Below are 15,195 nucleotides of genomic sequence, written 5' to 3'. Positions count from 1 at the left end.
GTCCCAAGCAAGCTCTGCACAACCTTCTTCACTCCCAGCTCCTTCCAGGCATCCACCCAGAGCTGCTTCCAGGTGTTTATGAGCTCTGTAAACAGAGAGGCAAAACCACCATGACCATCATGTCCCCAGCGTGGTCAGGAAGTCTCCCACTGGGCAGAGGAGCACACAGGCAGCTGGGAATGAGCAGATAGCCCAGCTCTTGTAGGAGCTGGTGGCCTGAGGCACGGGGATCAGCTCCAGGCAGGGCTCTGAGCAGCTCCTGGCTGGCTCCCAGCTGGGCTCTGCAGCCCCAGTGCCCAGGGAGCACGGGGCTGGTGGCACGGGCTGTGACCAGGGCACACAGGGTGTCCCAGTGCCACGGGGGTCTCAGGGGTGTCACAGGATGTGGAACAGCTCGTGGCACTCACTTGGGCCAGACTGAGGCCTTTCAGTAATTGCTGTGTTGGTTTGGAGGCCGCAGGGCTGGGAGCTGATCTGCAGTAATTGCCATAAGTCACTCGTTAAGGGCATTGCAAAATTAATCTCATTAGGAGAAACCACTCTTTTGTTCCAGAGATGATTTCCTTCCAAATGAGGCAGAGTGGGTGGGTGGTGCAGGGCACTTTGGCACTGCTGCAGGCAGTGGTGGGGGTAGGGGAGGGTGGGTGGTGGGCACAGCTGGCAGTGCTCAGTGGGACAGGGAGAGTGCTCAGAGCTCTGAACTGGGAGCTGGGGGCACTGTGGGAGAAAGGGAAATGAAATTCTGAGCAGCTCTGGGGTGAAATAGCTGAGATTCCTCCCAGTTACTGTGCATTGAGAACTGGAAGGGGCTGAGCACAGGCAGCACCTGCAGCCTTCCAGGTGTTCAGGATTTGCTGCAGCTTGGATTTGCTGCAGCTCAGTTTGTGCCACTGCTCAGAGATGCTCAGCCCCTTCCTGGGGGAGCTTTGGCAAATCCCCTCCCCACCTGGAGCACCCCAGCAAAGCCCCCCCCTTGTTTTCCCAGGAGCAGCTGCCCTCCACACTGTCCTCCACACAGACTGTGGCAGGAGGGGATTCTTGGTGTGTGGGGCACTTAAAAAAAAATCTTCCCTTGTTTGCTGATTTTTCTTCACCCACATATAATTTTCCTGTTGTGATGGCATTTTAATGGATCCCTTTCTGTCTGTGTATAACATTTAACTCACTGTGTTCTCTTTCTGTTTCCCACAGCTGTTTGTCTCGTGTGTGTGTGGTGTGCTGCCAGCCTCTCAGACCCCTCTAGAAGATAACACCACTTTCCTGCCACGTGAGCTGCCTTCAAGCCACTGTGCCAGCACCCACTTCTCCTTCCCCCCTGAACCAGGCCTGTCTGAGGCCCCAACTAAGAAAAAAAAAGTGGAAGAAAATAGGTTTTTAAAAATTATTTTAACGTGTTGAAATCAGTGCTCTAGCCACAAGTTCCATCAAATGGAACCTTCAGCTGGCACTTGGAAATCTGATGAGGCCTGCTTTGTATCTCACATTCCCCAGGGAGACAGTGAACTCCTGTTGGGCAGGAGGCAGCTGGCCTGGAGCAGAAACACAGGTTTCTAAACAGGACACTTTAGGGCAGTAAATGTAATAAATTTCTCTGTGCAAGCAGGTGATTTTTCCTTTCCACTTCTGCAGTCTGTCTGAAACAGTGACAGTCTAGAAATGAGAGGAAGAAATGGTGTCTGTATGGAAGGTGGCCTGAAATCAGGGATGCAGCTGAGAGCAGAGAAGGCTGAAAAGCTGTTCCTCAGTTCATCATTTATCAGGGTGTCCCCGGAGCTTGTGAATCAGCAGGGGAGGTTGTACAGCCCTGTGAGCAAGGATCCTGCTGTCCTAGAGCTTTTTCTGTCCCTTGATGTGTCAGTCCTTTCCCCCTCTCCCAGGGGGCCAGCACAGCATCACTGCTGGGTTGTGCTGCCCTGTTTGTCCCTGCTCAGATGGTCTGTGCTGCCCACTCAGAGCTGCTCATGGTATTCCCAGCAGGAAAAGCTTCCTCCCCTCACAACACCACTGGGAGAACTTTTTTTTGGTGCCCCAGTGGCCAGGCTGGGTCAGGGCTGGCTCTGTGGTGGTGCTGTAGGGATTGGGCTCTGCTGCTGAAATGGTGAGTGGGCCTCAGAACTGAGTGACAGCAAAAGGAGGGTGTTTTTCTGCCTTGTGGGGAAGAGTTTCTCCCTCCTGAGCAGGACTGGTGATGGTTAAAGTGCAAAAGCAGATCAGTGTCCCCACAAAACAGCCCTGGGGGAACATCTTGCCTTTCCCAAACAGGGGCAGTTTGGGGTGCAGGGTCTCTGGGGAGGTGAGGGGAGAGCAGAGCTGCCTGTGGCATTCAGTACCAGAGTCTTCATCCCTCATCCCTCACAAACTGCACTTCTCCAAGGCACTCTGCAGACCCCACCTGCCACAGGGCTCGTTTGATAGAATAATTTTGGGATGTAGGTCTTGACTGAAACAGGAGCTGAGCAACTGAAACCCTGTCTGAGCCTTTAAAGGTTTGCTGGGAGCATCCCTGGCTTAGCCTGTCTTCTTTTCTCCCTTCTGCAGTTTATTCCACACTAAGTAACTGTGCTTCAAAGGAAGCTGTGTGAATAAACACCCTGCAGTTAATTCCTTGCCTTCGATTGCCTGCTCATTTGTGGATGACATGTAACATGGGCTGAGTTATTCAAATCACAACGTAAACACCCTTTGCACAGCAGATACTGCTTCTGAGGCTTTTAATTGTGGTGTTTATATTTTGCAATGTGTTGGTTCCTGTCTCCTTTAGCTAATATTGAATGATCTAATCTGTGTCTCGTAAATGAATCTATTTTAGCTGCATTAGAATAACCCCTTAATTGAAGGCATACAGGCAGCCTGTGATGGGAGAAGCAATGCTAAACAGTAAATACAGCTAATGGGACAATTTACCGTGTGGGGATGCTCTTAGCTTTGATGACACCCTGATTAGCTCAGCTGCTGTGTTTGATTTTAATTGTAATCAGAATTAATTGGAGAGCGCTGCACAACGGCAGCCCTGCAACGGTGTTTCCATGTCTCAAAAAAAAAAAAAGAAAAAAAAAAGGCAAGTGTAAGCACCCATCCCAATTTAATGATTCTTTTTTTGTATATTTTACAGAAAAATACGATGGAATTCTATAGGAGAGAGGTGAGTGGTGCTTCCCTCACTTCTCAGTGTTCATCCTGTGCGAGTTGCTTACACCAGTGTGGCTCAAAGCCCTCTGTGCAGGGGATGGGCTCTTTGAAAAGCAGAATCCCTGCCTCATGGAGCTTTTATCAATGTAATTTCAGGACATTCCCTCCCACTGCAGCTCTCCCAGTGACGGGAAGGCTCAGGCAAGGACAGACACCAGGGCTGAAATCCAATAGATCAGAATTAGTGGTGGGGAAATCACAGTGGCGCCAGCACAGAGACAGCCAAGAATCAATGATAATTACATGCTAAATCATCCAGAGCATTGGTAGGTGCTGAGGATGGTAGCTATTATTCAATTTCTATATAACATGGGGAGTGCTTTTTAATTACTTGCACATTGCAAAGTGCGTTTCTGATGTTTGCAGTAAGCTCAGTGAAAACATTTTACTGAGACAATTCAGGGATCCTCTGGTTCCTTGGACATCCAGTAATTAGGGAAGAAGCAGTCCCTGCTGTAATTAGCCCCACTACCTGGGAGAGAACCTGTTTGAGGTTTAGATAGGCCTTATCTTCAAGCCTCCATGCTCCTAACCATGGCCATGTCTGATCCCCTCAGATCATGTACTATCAGCAGGCCATCTTGAAGACCAGAGTGAAATCTTCTGTCTCTCTTGGAGGGTAAGTCCTGATTTCCTTCTGTCCACACATTAATTAGTCTTCAGTGCTTATCTCCTAATGAGCTGATGAAGCTGTCTGCTCTGGCAGCTGGTGACTCAGCCAGGGGATCCATGTGGTGGCCCAGTGCTGTCTGGGCTGTCTGGGAGGAGGAGGAGGCTGAGGAAAGATCAGAGTCCCAGGCAGGATGAGGAGGCTCTCTGGGAGCTTTGCTGCAGAGCAGCACCAGAATCCCACTGAAGTCAGGAGATGCTGACACTGCTGTGGTCAGCTGTGATGCCTGGGCACAGCCCTGCAGCCAGGGGAGGACCCAGCAATGTGTCTGTCCTTCAGGAGGAGCAACCAGCAGGACAGACTGACCCTGCTGTGGCTGGCCCCCACCCTGGGCTGGATTCACCCCCACGAGTGTCCCCATGGTGGTGCTCCCCTCTGCTTGTGCAATGCTGGTTATTCTGAACTGCAGAGGGGAGCAGCCTCCCCATGAGCATCCAAACAATTAATTAGCAATTCCCCTTCCCAGTGGGAGTGTTTCCTGATCAGATTCTGGATGAAGTCTCCAGCATTAGGCACTGGTGTGTTTGCCAGAGGCATTCCTACCTGGAACCTCCCATGCTGACCAGGCCCCTCGAGGTGCAGCCCAGAGCACCTGCCTGGTTTGCACTGCCATTGCCACCAGGGATTCCTGTCACATCTGGCATGAACAAGGTGCTCAGGCCAGTTCCCTGGAGAAGACAGTCTTGGATGAGTGGAATGGGTGGAAGAGAGGGTCTTCTGAGAGCCACAACCTGTAGGGCACCAGCAGCTCTGTGTGTTTTGTCACTGACTTCCAGGTCAATTAAAACTCTGCTGCCTCAGTTCTCCAAACTGTGAGCTGGAGCTGGGAACACCTGGCTGCTTTCCAGGAATTCTGTGGTGTTTCACTGTTTGGCAATGGGGCTTTTCTCTCATTAGCTCTGGTGGAATGATGCTTATCACCTAGATCAAAAATCTCAGGAACTTTGGAACTCCATAATGTCAGCTGCAGGGTTGGGTCCAAATCAAATTACTGTTAATGAGGATTTGAGCAGCAACTGGGCAGTGTGCATGCTTCAGAACATTGCAGTGATTTGGGAGAAGCTGCAAAGCCCTTCAGGACCACACAGCAGTGCTACCTGAGCTGACAGGTTTAGATTTGCTTGGTCATGGGCTGGAGTGCCCCATGCAGGTGCTGGATGCCTTGGCATTCCCAGGGGAAGGAAGGATGGGGCAGCTGTGTGCCAGCCCTGTGGTTTGCTCTGTGCAGGGGCATTGTATAACTGCAGGATGTGTGCCAAGGTGCCTGTTAGCAACAGGCTCCTGGACACTGCACTCCCAGCTCTGAGCACATGAAAGCACTTTGGCCTGGAAGGAATTTTAAATGCAGAAACCAGAGGATTTTTTTTTTTTAAGAATGAAAAAGGGAGGCGGCAAGAGCTAAAATTCCAGGACATTAGTGAAATCGGTTGTAATTAAAAGTCTGGCCAAGTTAGAAGGTAGGAGAAGTGTTTGTCTGGTTCCTGATGGGAGAGAGACAGCTCTGCTTTGTGCCAAGCCCTCAGAGCCACTTGCAGAGGAATGAACCCTGTGGTAGGTGGTGGGGGAAAGGAGAAGCTGGGATGAGCCCTCAGCATTCCCTCACTTTCCCAGAGCTCCCTGAGCTCGCCCATGGCCCATGGGAAGGCTGCAGAGAGCCCACCTGGGTGAGCAGAACCCCTTTGTTCCTTTTCCTGACGCTTTCCCCCCATAGCAGTGCAGGACCAGGCCCTGGCCAGCTGAGAACAGAAGGAGACAGAAACTCTCCTTAGAGTCTTGCATCTCTCTTCCTTAAAATGAAAAGGCAGAAGGAGGTGATGGAAGAGAGTCTTGTACCTCCTTGTATTTGAATTGACAAACTCACTGCTTTGAAAGACAACCAGGGGACTTCTGCTGGGAAATGGGAAAGATTAACTGAGCTAATGAATTGATTTTTCTAGGAAGCCACCTTCCAGGTCCCTGTGCTGAGAGTCCTGCACCTCTGAGGAGATCTGTAATCTGTTATTTGGCTATAATGTGGCTGGCTGTAATTCTGCCTTCCAAATTCATATTTTGATTTTGGATTTGTTGCAGGGTTGTGAAGTACTCTGAGCAGTTCCTCTCCAATGATCCCATCCTGTCTGGATGTCTCCCCAGCAACCCTTGGATATCAGATGACCCTGACTTTTGGGATCTCAATGCAAAGCTGTATGTATTTCTGTTGTTTTGCCAACCTGTGGTTTGCAGTGACCTTTACACTGACAGAAATCAGAAAAGGGAACCACTGATTTTCGTTGTGCTATCTGATCTCTGCTCCTGAGCAGAGAAGCGTTCCCTTTCAAACTCATTTTGAAATTGGGAATACTCCATGCTGAACTTTCAGCACTGCCTTCTTCAAGTGGATCCTTCCTTAACATCACAGAAATTCCTGAGCTGGTGATGGGAGTGTGCACTCCTGCTGGGTGGGTCTGATCCCCCCTGGGCTGAGTGAAGCCCACCCTAGCCAGCTCAGGAATGGAACAGGAGCAGCTCAGGGTCCAGCTGCTCCCCTGGCCCTTTGCTCACCCCTCAGGCTGCTTCCTTGGGTTGGAGGCACACACTAGTGGTCCATCCCTTCTCTGAGGGTTTTCCCTTTGGATAGGTTTGCTAATTACACAGTGGCATCTCAGGGCTTGGAGCATCCAACATCTCAGTGGTTCTGAGAGCAGCAATCCTGGACTCATTGTATCCCATTAGACATCCCCAGGGATGCCTGCACTTTATGAGAAGCAAAGCTCCGGGCAGCAACCAGTGCCTCCTGCAGGATGGGACTGAGTCACACCTCAGGGCAGGGCTGGGCTGTCACTGTGGGAGCTGCAGAAATGCCAGTTAAATCCTCATCCCGCTGCGGCCCGGCCCGAGTTGTTTAATTACAACTTACTTAGTGGCTTGACTTCAGGAGCTCATTACACCACTCAAAACAAGAGAATGCTGAGAAGTCCCTTGGCACTGCAGCAAAGGGCATTTTGGTTTTAATTAATCTGCCAATTAGGGAAAGCAGCGGTGCTGTTTGTGCTCTCCCCTCAGGGTGGAGGTGCCCACCAGGATGCGCGTGGAGCGATGGGCCTTCAACTTCAGCGAGCTGATCCGGGACCCCAAAGGCCGCCAGAACTTCCAGATCTTCCTGAAGAAGGAGTTCAGCGGTGGGTACAGGCGGTGTCCCTGTGCCCTGCCACCCCAGCTGAGGTGACAGGGCCCGTGGCTGCTGCAGGCTGTGCAGCCAGGGCAGGCGGGACCATCTAGTGGCACGGCACACGCGGTACAGCCGGGATGGCCTCACGGGGTGTGGGTTGCAGTTTAGGAAGGAATTCTTCCCTGTGAGGGTGGGCAGCACCTGGCACAGAGAAGCTCTGGCTGCCCCCGGATCCCTGGAGGTGTCCAAGGCCAGGTCAGACAGGGCTTGGAGCAGCCTGGGACAGTGGAGGGTGTCCCTGCCCATGGGACTGAGATGGACTTTCAGGTCCCTTCCACCTCAGAGCATTCCATGATTCTCTGACTGCTCCCAGAGAAGCTGGAACTGGCTGAGCTCACAGGTTCTTAGAGGTGTCAGTGGGCAGAGAACAGAGGAAAGCTGTTTTCCTCTTTCAGTCACTGGAGAGTGACTTCCAGTCAGTTGGAGAGACTGGTTTGGGGCCAGCAAAGTGTACCAGACAAATCCAGGAGTTAATAAATGGGATTGTGTTTTCCTCAATCTCACTCTGCCAATTGTGTCCTTGTCATGCAGGAGAAAATCTGGGTTTCTGGGAGGCCTGTGAGGATCTCAAGTATGGAGACCAATCCAAGGTCAAAGAAAAAGCAGAAGAAATCTACAAGTGAGTGTGAAAATTTTCCACTCTTTCACTCTTTGTGCGTGAGTCCCATCAGCTTCCACAGGTTCTCATTCTCCAAATTATTTATTCCTAACATTTTTATGTGGAGGCTGTTATCAGATGTGGCTGTCTTTTGTCCCCACACAGGAAAGGAGATGAAAGTAGAAGTGGTTTTTTTTTATATATATTTTTACTTTTCCTCTCTGTTCTCTATTACATTTCAGTCTTAGGATATAATTTAAATATAAGTGTGGAATAGCAAACTTCTTGAGGCTGCCACAAGCAAAGTGGGGAGAGGCTTTTTGCTTCCAGTGAGCTAAAATTTGGCTTATATTATGTGCAAGAGGAAGTGAGTGCACGTCTCTGATGAAGAGAACATTGCTTGCCCAAGATCAGGACAGCAAATTTGCAGCAGGAAGCTGAAGGGACTTTTCCTTTCATGCATAGACAGGAATCTGTGAATTCTCCAGCTGCTAATGGCACTGTTGATTCCTCCTCCTGGCAGGCTCTTCCTGGCTCCGGGAGCGAGGCGCTGGATTAACATCGATGGCAAAACAATGGGCATCACAGTCAAAGGCCTGGAGCACCCTCATCGTTATGTTCTAGATGCTGCTCAGACCCACATTTACATGCTGATGAAAAAGGTTTGTTATTTGTTGCCAGAGCCTGAGGGGGATTCCAGCCCTCTGGGCCTTCCAGTGCCTTTGTGTGCTATCAGCTGTCCCTTTCAAGGGGCCTTTGTTTGAAAATCCCTCAAATTTGCTGAGTGAAGCAAGTGCTGCTTCAGGCATTTGTATTTTGCTGCTGCTCCTTCTCTCTCAGCCTGTCCCCAAGGTGGTGGGGGTCAGGTGGCTGTGTTTCAGCTCCAGCTTGGGCACTGAAAGCAGCAGAACTGGACTGATTTTCACCCACTGATGAAAAGTTTGGCTCCTGGAATACAAACTCCTCACCTTGCAGTGACTCTGAGACCCTGCTGGCCCAGGCTAAGCTTCATTCAGATCTTTTGATCTGGGTCTTACCTGTGAAGCTTTATTGTGAGATGGAAAATCCTGGGAATTTTACAGCGAGATGAAAGGATATTGGTTTAAATAGCTACATTTGCCTGAAAGATGCAAAGTCCCTTGAGCTGCTGGGGGAGGTTATCCAGTTCCCAGCCTCCCTGGCTCCTGAGCAGCTGTATTTGGTGGTGATTTTAATAAGGGTGTTTGCAGCCCATAACTACCAGTTTCTCTTTTTTCTCCTAGTAGGACTCCTATGGCCGCTATTTAAAGTCTCCAATATACAAGGAAATGCTGGCCAAGGCTGTTGTGCCACAAGAGGGTGTCAAAAAAAGGCAAGTGAAACTGGCTGTAATTGTGGGGTTTGTTTTTCTTGTTGTAGCAAGGGTAGAAAAAGCCCAAGTTGCAGCAAAATTACTATGATTTAGCTGTTCTCTTAATTAAATAAAATTTTGCACTGAGAAGATGCTTTGCTTTGAGACTGATGGTGCTGTTTATTCATGAGCCCTTTGGAAAAGGCTTGTGAACAGGAGTGGAGCTGCTGATTGCTCAGCTGCCTTCTCTGCTGGGTCTGCTGACAAGGGCTGGGACTGTTGAATTAATTCATGGCTCCTTTCCTGGAAGGAGACGGCACTGGTGTCCTGGGCATGGGAAGGCTCCTGCCCGCAAAATATTGGCTGCCAGAGCAGAGACAGACCCAAGGTTTGGGATAATCCACGGGATCTGCTCATGCCTGGACAAAGCTCACCCCTGGTGTCAGGGAAGGTGACAGGCATTTGGGAACAAGCAGCACCTTGTGAGTGACAGCTGGCACAAGGTGGATGGCCTTGGAAATGGCTTTTTCCCAGCAAGATGAAGGTTATGCAGCAAATTCAGGGCATTTGAGCTGCAGCTGCTCCTAAAGCTGAGCATGCAGTGCCAGACTGTGTGGTGTTCCTCTGTTCCACTCATCAACCTAGCAGCAAGAAAGAGGAATTGTGGACTTTCACACTGTTGTTTCATCTAAAGCCTGTTTTAAGTCAGTGGAAAAAGCCCTGCTGCTGCCTGGCCTGGGGTTAGGTCAGTGGTTCCCTGCCACACATCCTGAGGTCACTAGCAGATGCTGTCTGATCCTGGTGGTCCTGCCTTCGTGTTTGTCAGTGCTTGTTCTGGACCCCCCAAACCTCAGCATCCCATTAACCTGGAGCTGCTGCCTCATCCAGAGGTGGGTTAGCACCTGTTCCCACTGCTGGGCATTGCTGAAGCAGGCAGTAGGTGTTTTTTGGGGGCATCACAGACACCAGGAACACCCACACTGATCCCTGCCTTGATCTCCCCGAGGGCACTGGAGAAAACTCCACGGATGGGAGCTGTTTGGCTTCACCCTGAGTGTGAGTTATGTGCAAACACAACAAAGGAGTGATGTGGGTGTGCCCTGGAGTCCCTCAGGAGCAGGACTTTGACACTTTTAGCAGTCCTGTAGCTTGCGTGTGACACTGACTCACCCAGTGCTGTTCAAAGCACTTTGTGCTCCTTTGGCCACCTCTGTGTCCGAGTTTGTCCTCCTGGGTCACTTTGCTTGCCAGGGGCGAGGCTTTGGTGCCCTTCTGCTCAGTAACCCTCTCCTTGCCCTCTCTCTGCCCAGCACGGGTTTGTTCGGACGCCGCCACCTCCGCTCCAGCCCCAGCCCCATCATCCTGAGGCAGCAGGAGGAAGAGGCCAAAGCCAGGGAAGCCGCCAACACCGTGGACATCACGCAGGTCATGAGCAAGCTGGATCGCAGGAACCAGCTCCAGAAGGAAGCACCTCCCAAGTAGGCTCTGAGCCCCGCAGGGAAAAGACAAGGCGAGGCTGGTGTTGAGCTTCGTCTCCCCTTCCTGAAGGTGTCAGTGCTGCTTTAGGTTTCCAGGCCGGCTCTGCTCTCTGCCGGCTTCCCGCACGTTGCCATGGCTTCTGGAGAGCGGATGTCCCTTCCCAGGCAGTGCCGGGCTGCTGCTGTGCCAGGCTGGGTGCAGCACCCCGCACACCTCGGAGGGGAGATGCCTTCTGCCCCCACGCAGCTGCAGAGCCCGGCTGCCTGTCCCTGCTGCTGCAGGAGTGGGGTGGCACAAGGCAGGGTAGAGCTTCAGACCCAGTTCAGACCAGCCTTGGCACTGAGGGGGATGAGCCCGTGGGGAGCAGAGTGAGGTCACCCAGCCCGGAGTGTCCCTGCTGGCCTCCATCCCCTCGGGGGGCTCTGCACCCTCCCAATGGGTGCATCTGGTACCCCCTGAGAGGAGCACACCCCTCTCCAAGAGTCCTGCACCTCCAGCCAGCACCACAGGCAGAGGAGCTGACTGTGGGAGCAGGAGCAGTTCTGAAGGTTTAGCTGACCTTCTGAATTTGAGTGACACTCCCACATCCCCTGGCACGCTGGGGATGATCAGCAGGAAGCTCTGCTCTGCTCTCCCTGTGGCTCCTGTGCTGTGAGCTGAGTGTGCAGGTGCAGAGAGCTGCCCCTTGCCAGAGCCTGCACGAGGCCGAGAGAGATTTTATCCAATCCTTCCCACCTCTTGTCTTGTCTGAGAGAGATTTTATCCAATCCTTCCCACCTCTTGTCTTGTCTTTTTCCTGCTCTTCTATTTTCTATTGTTAAAAATCCAGCAGGAGGTAGCTGCAGTTGTCATTGGCTTGTAGCCCAGAGGCAAGGGAGAACAGGGTAGAGGTGTTAAGAGCAGATTTCAACTTTAAGTAGTGTTTTCTTTTTCATTTACTCTGTCTCTTTTGCTCTGTAGAATAAGGCAAGCTAAATACCACATTAGTGCTAAAGAGCTCAGGTAGGTTCTGGGCCTTGCTGGAAAAGCCCAGCATGCCTGGACCAGGCCAATGGTTACCAGAAGTGTGAAGATTCCTGCAAAGGCCAGTAAAGGGAACTGAAGGGGCAGAAAAGCTTCCTTGTTTGTTAAAATTTTGGGGAAGCAAAGGAGCTGGGTGGAAGCACTGAGGTCTGGGAAGGTGCCTCTCTCCAGTTCACAATGTTCATCCCTTTTTAATACTGGTAGGATTTTACAGAAAATGGGAGATCATAGAACACAGAATGGTTTGGATTGGAAGGGATCATAAGCTCATCTCATTCCACCCCCTGCCATGGGCAGGGACACCTTCCACTGCCCCAGGGTGCTCCGAGCCACATCCAGCCTGGCCTTGGGCACCCCCAGGGATGGGGCAGCTGGAGAGAGCTGGCAGGGAGTGGGAGCCCTGGGGTAGTGGGGTGCATGCAGGCCCCTGGAGCCCTGGGGTCCTTGCAGGGCAACTCCCTGTGAACAGGGGACAGCCACGATGTCACTGTGTCCCCAACAGCTCCAACAGTGACTCTGGCCCTCCCCGTGGCAGGATCAGGGCTGGACACTCTGATCTGGTGTCGCTCCTCCGCTTGTGGCTGAGCCAGGGAGGTTGTCCTGCCCTTCCTTACCCCAGCAGTGATAAACCTCCTCAGGGGAATTTAAACTGAGTCACCCCGGCCTTCCCTGTGATGTCTGTGCTGAGTCTGTTCTCACTCCTGCGGGAAGCACAGGCACATTCTGCACTGCTGGACAGGGGAGCAGGCTCAGGCTGCCTTTTTTAAAACTTAAACCCCAAGGCTTTGTTACATCAGGTACCCGCAGTGTACTTGGACATCAGAGCACTGGCAGACACTCCAGAACCTGGCAGGGCTGGCCCAAAGCCACTGGGCTGTGATGAACTCTACAGCCTCTGCAGAGTTTGTGTAACATGGAGCACTGAGCATGTTGGGATTGCCAGTATGTAGGAACATGTGGAAGATCAAGTCAGGGTATAAATAATAAATAACAAATCTGTGTGTTCCCGTCAGTCCCTCTGATTCTACTTCTATTTTGTCTGCTGCTTTGCTTGTTATGTTCTCTGTATCCATTCCTTTCTCTGATTTTTATCATCTCTGCTTGGCATCGCTGCTCTCCTGCCATGGGTTGTGTTGCATGCTTGGGAGTCACTGTGCTTGTGGAACACCAGTCAGTGCTTGTGGAACACCAGTTACTGCATGTGGAACACCAGTCAGTGCTTGTGGAACACCAGTTACTGCATGTGGAACACCAGTCGGTGCTTGTGGAACACCTGTTACTGCATGTGGAACACCAGTTTTTTGCTTGTAGAACAAGCAGCCATCCTTCACACCCAGGCAGGAGCTGGTTTTGCCCTGCCACAGGCTGATGGAGCTGTCACAGCCCAGCCTTCTGCTGCTCAGTCCTGGAAGAGGCAAGTTGCCTGGTACAAGCTGAACTTCACTTTGTGCCAGCTGAGAAATTGTTTGTTTCCATGTGTTGTTTAATTTTTTTGGCCATGGCTTCCATGCATTCATCTGTCTAATAAAAATAAATGTAGAAAACAGAAAAAGAACCAAGATCCTTCTCTGTCGTGTCTCAGTGTGTTCATCCTTCTCTGTGCCATCTCTGCATGCGTGTGCATGTCCTGTGTGTGCCTCTGCTCTCAGCTCCTCTCCTTGGACACTTGAGCTGCATTTAATTTTGCTGGGACTAAGTCCTTGAGAAATGGGAGGGGACCTGGCATGCAGCATGTGCTGTCCTTGTCCTGTCCAGCCTGTGCTTGGGCTTGTCCTGAGGGCTGACTGAGCAGTGCTGGAGCCTCCCCAGCCCCAGCCAGGGACACTGGGCTTCCAGCATGACATGTCACTGGTACCATGAGCCACCAGGGCTGGGGCAGAGGGTCTATACCCCGGTGGTGCTGTGGGTGTGACATGGTTGTGCTGTTCATAACCAAGATCACATTCCCAGGATGGCAGCTCCTCCGTGCCTGCAGCTAATCGTGGTGAGGAATGACACGGGCTGGTGTCTCCTCCAGCATCCTGGTGGGTGTGGGGCTGCATCTGTCAGCACCCGCGGGGGCTGTGGCAGCAGTGACCCCGCAGGCAAGTTGTGACACCCCAGTGGGAGGGCAGGGAAGGGGACAGAGCTGCAGGACAGGGGGACACCAGCACAGGCATGGGTGGGGTGGCCAGAGCTGCAGGACAGGGGGACACCAACCACGGGTGGCCAGAGCTGCAGGACAGGGGGGCACTGACCAGCACAGGGGTGGCTAGAACTCCAGGACAGGGGGATACTGGCACAGGCATGGCTGGAGCTGCAGGACAGGGGGACACAGGCACAGGCATGGCTGGGGTGGCCCAAGCTGCCTCCCAGCCCAGCCCTTCTCTCCTGGCAGCACCAAAAAAGAAGGATTCTCCTCATGAAGAAGCCTGGGGAGCCCTGGGTGTCACCCCCAGACCTGACCGAGCCTCTCTCCTTTTCCTCCCCACAGCCAGGCCACCTCGCCTCCTGCTCCCCAGGCCCGGCTGGCCCCGGCACCCCGGCATCGCCACCAGCCGCCCCTCAGGCCGTGCCTGCCGTGTCCCCCCGGCCCCCAGCCCTGCCCCAGGGCCCCGCCTGCCCCTCAGCCCTCAGCCGGGCCCTGGGCAGCGTCGGGCAGCCTGGCCGCGCTGGCGGCGCGGTGCCCGGCCGTGCCCCACGGCAAGGTGCAGCCGCTGGGCGGGCGGGAGCGGCGGCTGCGGCCGGACAGCAGGACGGTCAGCAGGTGAGCAGCGCACGGACACACGGACACGCACCTGGAGGGGGCTCAGCTCCAGGGCTGAGCCAGAGGGAGAGGACCCTGAGAACCTGTCTGGCAGTCACCTCTGCCACACTTGCCCCAGACCCCAGGTTCTTCCCTGTCTCCATTCCTGCATTTTCCAATGGGAGCAGGCTGATAGCCTGTGCTGGCAGTGCCCCTGCTATTGTCACACCTCCTGTTCAGGGTGCAAAACCCCAGGTTTTACTTTTAATCCCTGAATTTGGAAAACCTCAGTGTTCTTGAGCACTGACTCAGGTTTGGTTTAGTGATTTCAAGTCAGAGGAGAACAGAAGTGACATGGGAGGGGAAATCTTGAGCGAGAGTCGCTAAGTGTTTGTCGTTCCAGGGCAGAGATGGGGAATTTTTGCCTGGGAAGGCTGCCCCTGCAGGAACCAAACCCTGGCCATGTCCCTCACCAGGAGCAGCATGTCCCTGATCCCGTTTAACCCACCTCTGCTGCTGGCCAGGTGGATGAGTCCACATTATAAATTCCAAAGCACAAACCTGAGGGCTCCTGCTCTGCCTGGCTCCGCGCTCTGGAGCTCTGTCACTCGGTGCTGCAGCTTCAAAGGAGCAGCAGCGCACATTCCCTTCGTCCTCCCTCTCCGTGGGCTCATGTCCGGGAGTTTTGCTTTGGGATTTGGGGCTGGAATGGTGGAAATCTCAAAGCCGAGCTTGCTGGCTGCCTCGGAGCACATCAAAAAGTGCCGTGTGTGTGTGATGAGTTTGTGTTTCCCAACACAGCTTCTTCCAAGTCAGAACGGCCGCGCCTCCGGAGAGCCCAGCCTGCCCCGGGAGCTCCGGGCAGGGAGAGGACAGGCAGCACCGGGCTCGGAAGGACTCTGCAAAGGAGCTGATCTGCCCCTGGGAGACCCCCACGGAGCAGGGGAGAGCGGGGTAACCCTGACATGGACAC

General features: G+C 52.9%; 1 protein-coding gene across 4 annotated transcripts in view; it reads left to right on the top strand.

Moving 5' to 3' along the window:
• The window catches only part of RGS9 (regulator of G protein signaling 9), a 29,619-nt gene extending 15,526 nt beyond the window's left edge, over window positions 1-14,093 (top strand). For 2 of the 4 annotated variants that reach the window (XM_039716250.1, XM_039716248.1), the window contains exons 10-17: window positions 3,113-3,142; window positions 3,747-3,808; window positions 5,930-6,043; window positions 6,902-7,017; window positions 7,599-7,686; window positions 8,189-8,327; window positions 8,931-9,016; window positions 10,306-13,049. In XM_039716250.1, coding sequence (XP_039572184.1) covers window positions 3,113-3,142; window positions 3,747-3,808; window positions 5,930-6,043; window positions 6,902-7,017; window positions 7,599-7,686; window positions 8,189-8,327; window positions 8,931-9,016; window positions 10,306-10,477 — 807 coding nt within the window. In that variant the 3' untranslated portion in view covers window positions 10,478-13,049. Of the gene's footprint in view, window positions 1-3,112; window positions 3,143-3,746; window positions 3,809-5,929; window positions 6,044-6,901; window positions 7,018-7,598; window positions 7,687-8,188; window positions 8,328-8,927; window positions 9,017-10,305; window positions 13,050-13,970 lie in introns of those variants that run through there. The other 2 variants (XM_039716249.1, XR_005628248.1) reach the window with 2 other exon arrangements.
• The last annotated feature ends 1,102 nt before the right edge of the window (window positions 14,094-15,195 follow it).

The sequence above is a fragment of the Passer montanus genome, unplaced genomic scaffold (assembly GCF_014805655.1).
Source record: "Passer montanus isolate IOZ18808 unplaced genomic scaffold, ASM1480565v1 scaffold35, whole genome shotgun sequence".
Lineage (NCBI taxonomy): Eukaryota > Metazoa > Chordata > Aves > Passeriformes > Passeridae > Passer > Passer montanus.
The sequence above is the reverse complement of the archived record's forward strand: the minus strand, read 5'-3'. Positions and strand labels throughout refer to the sequence as shown.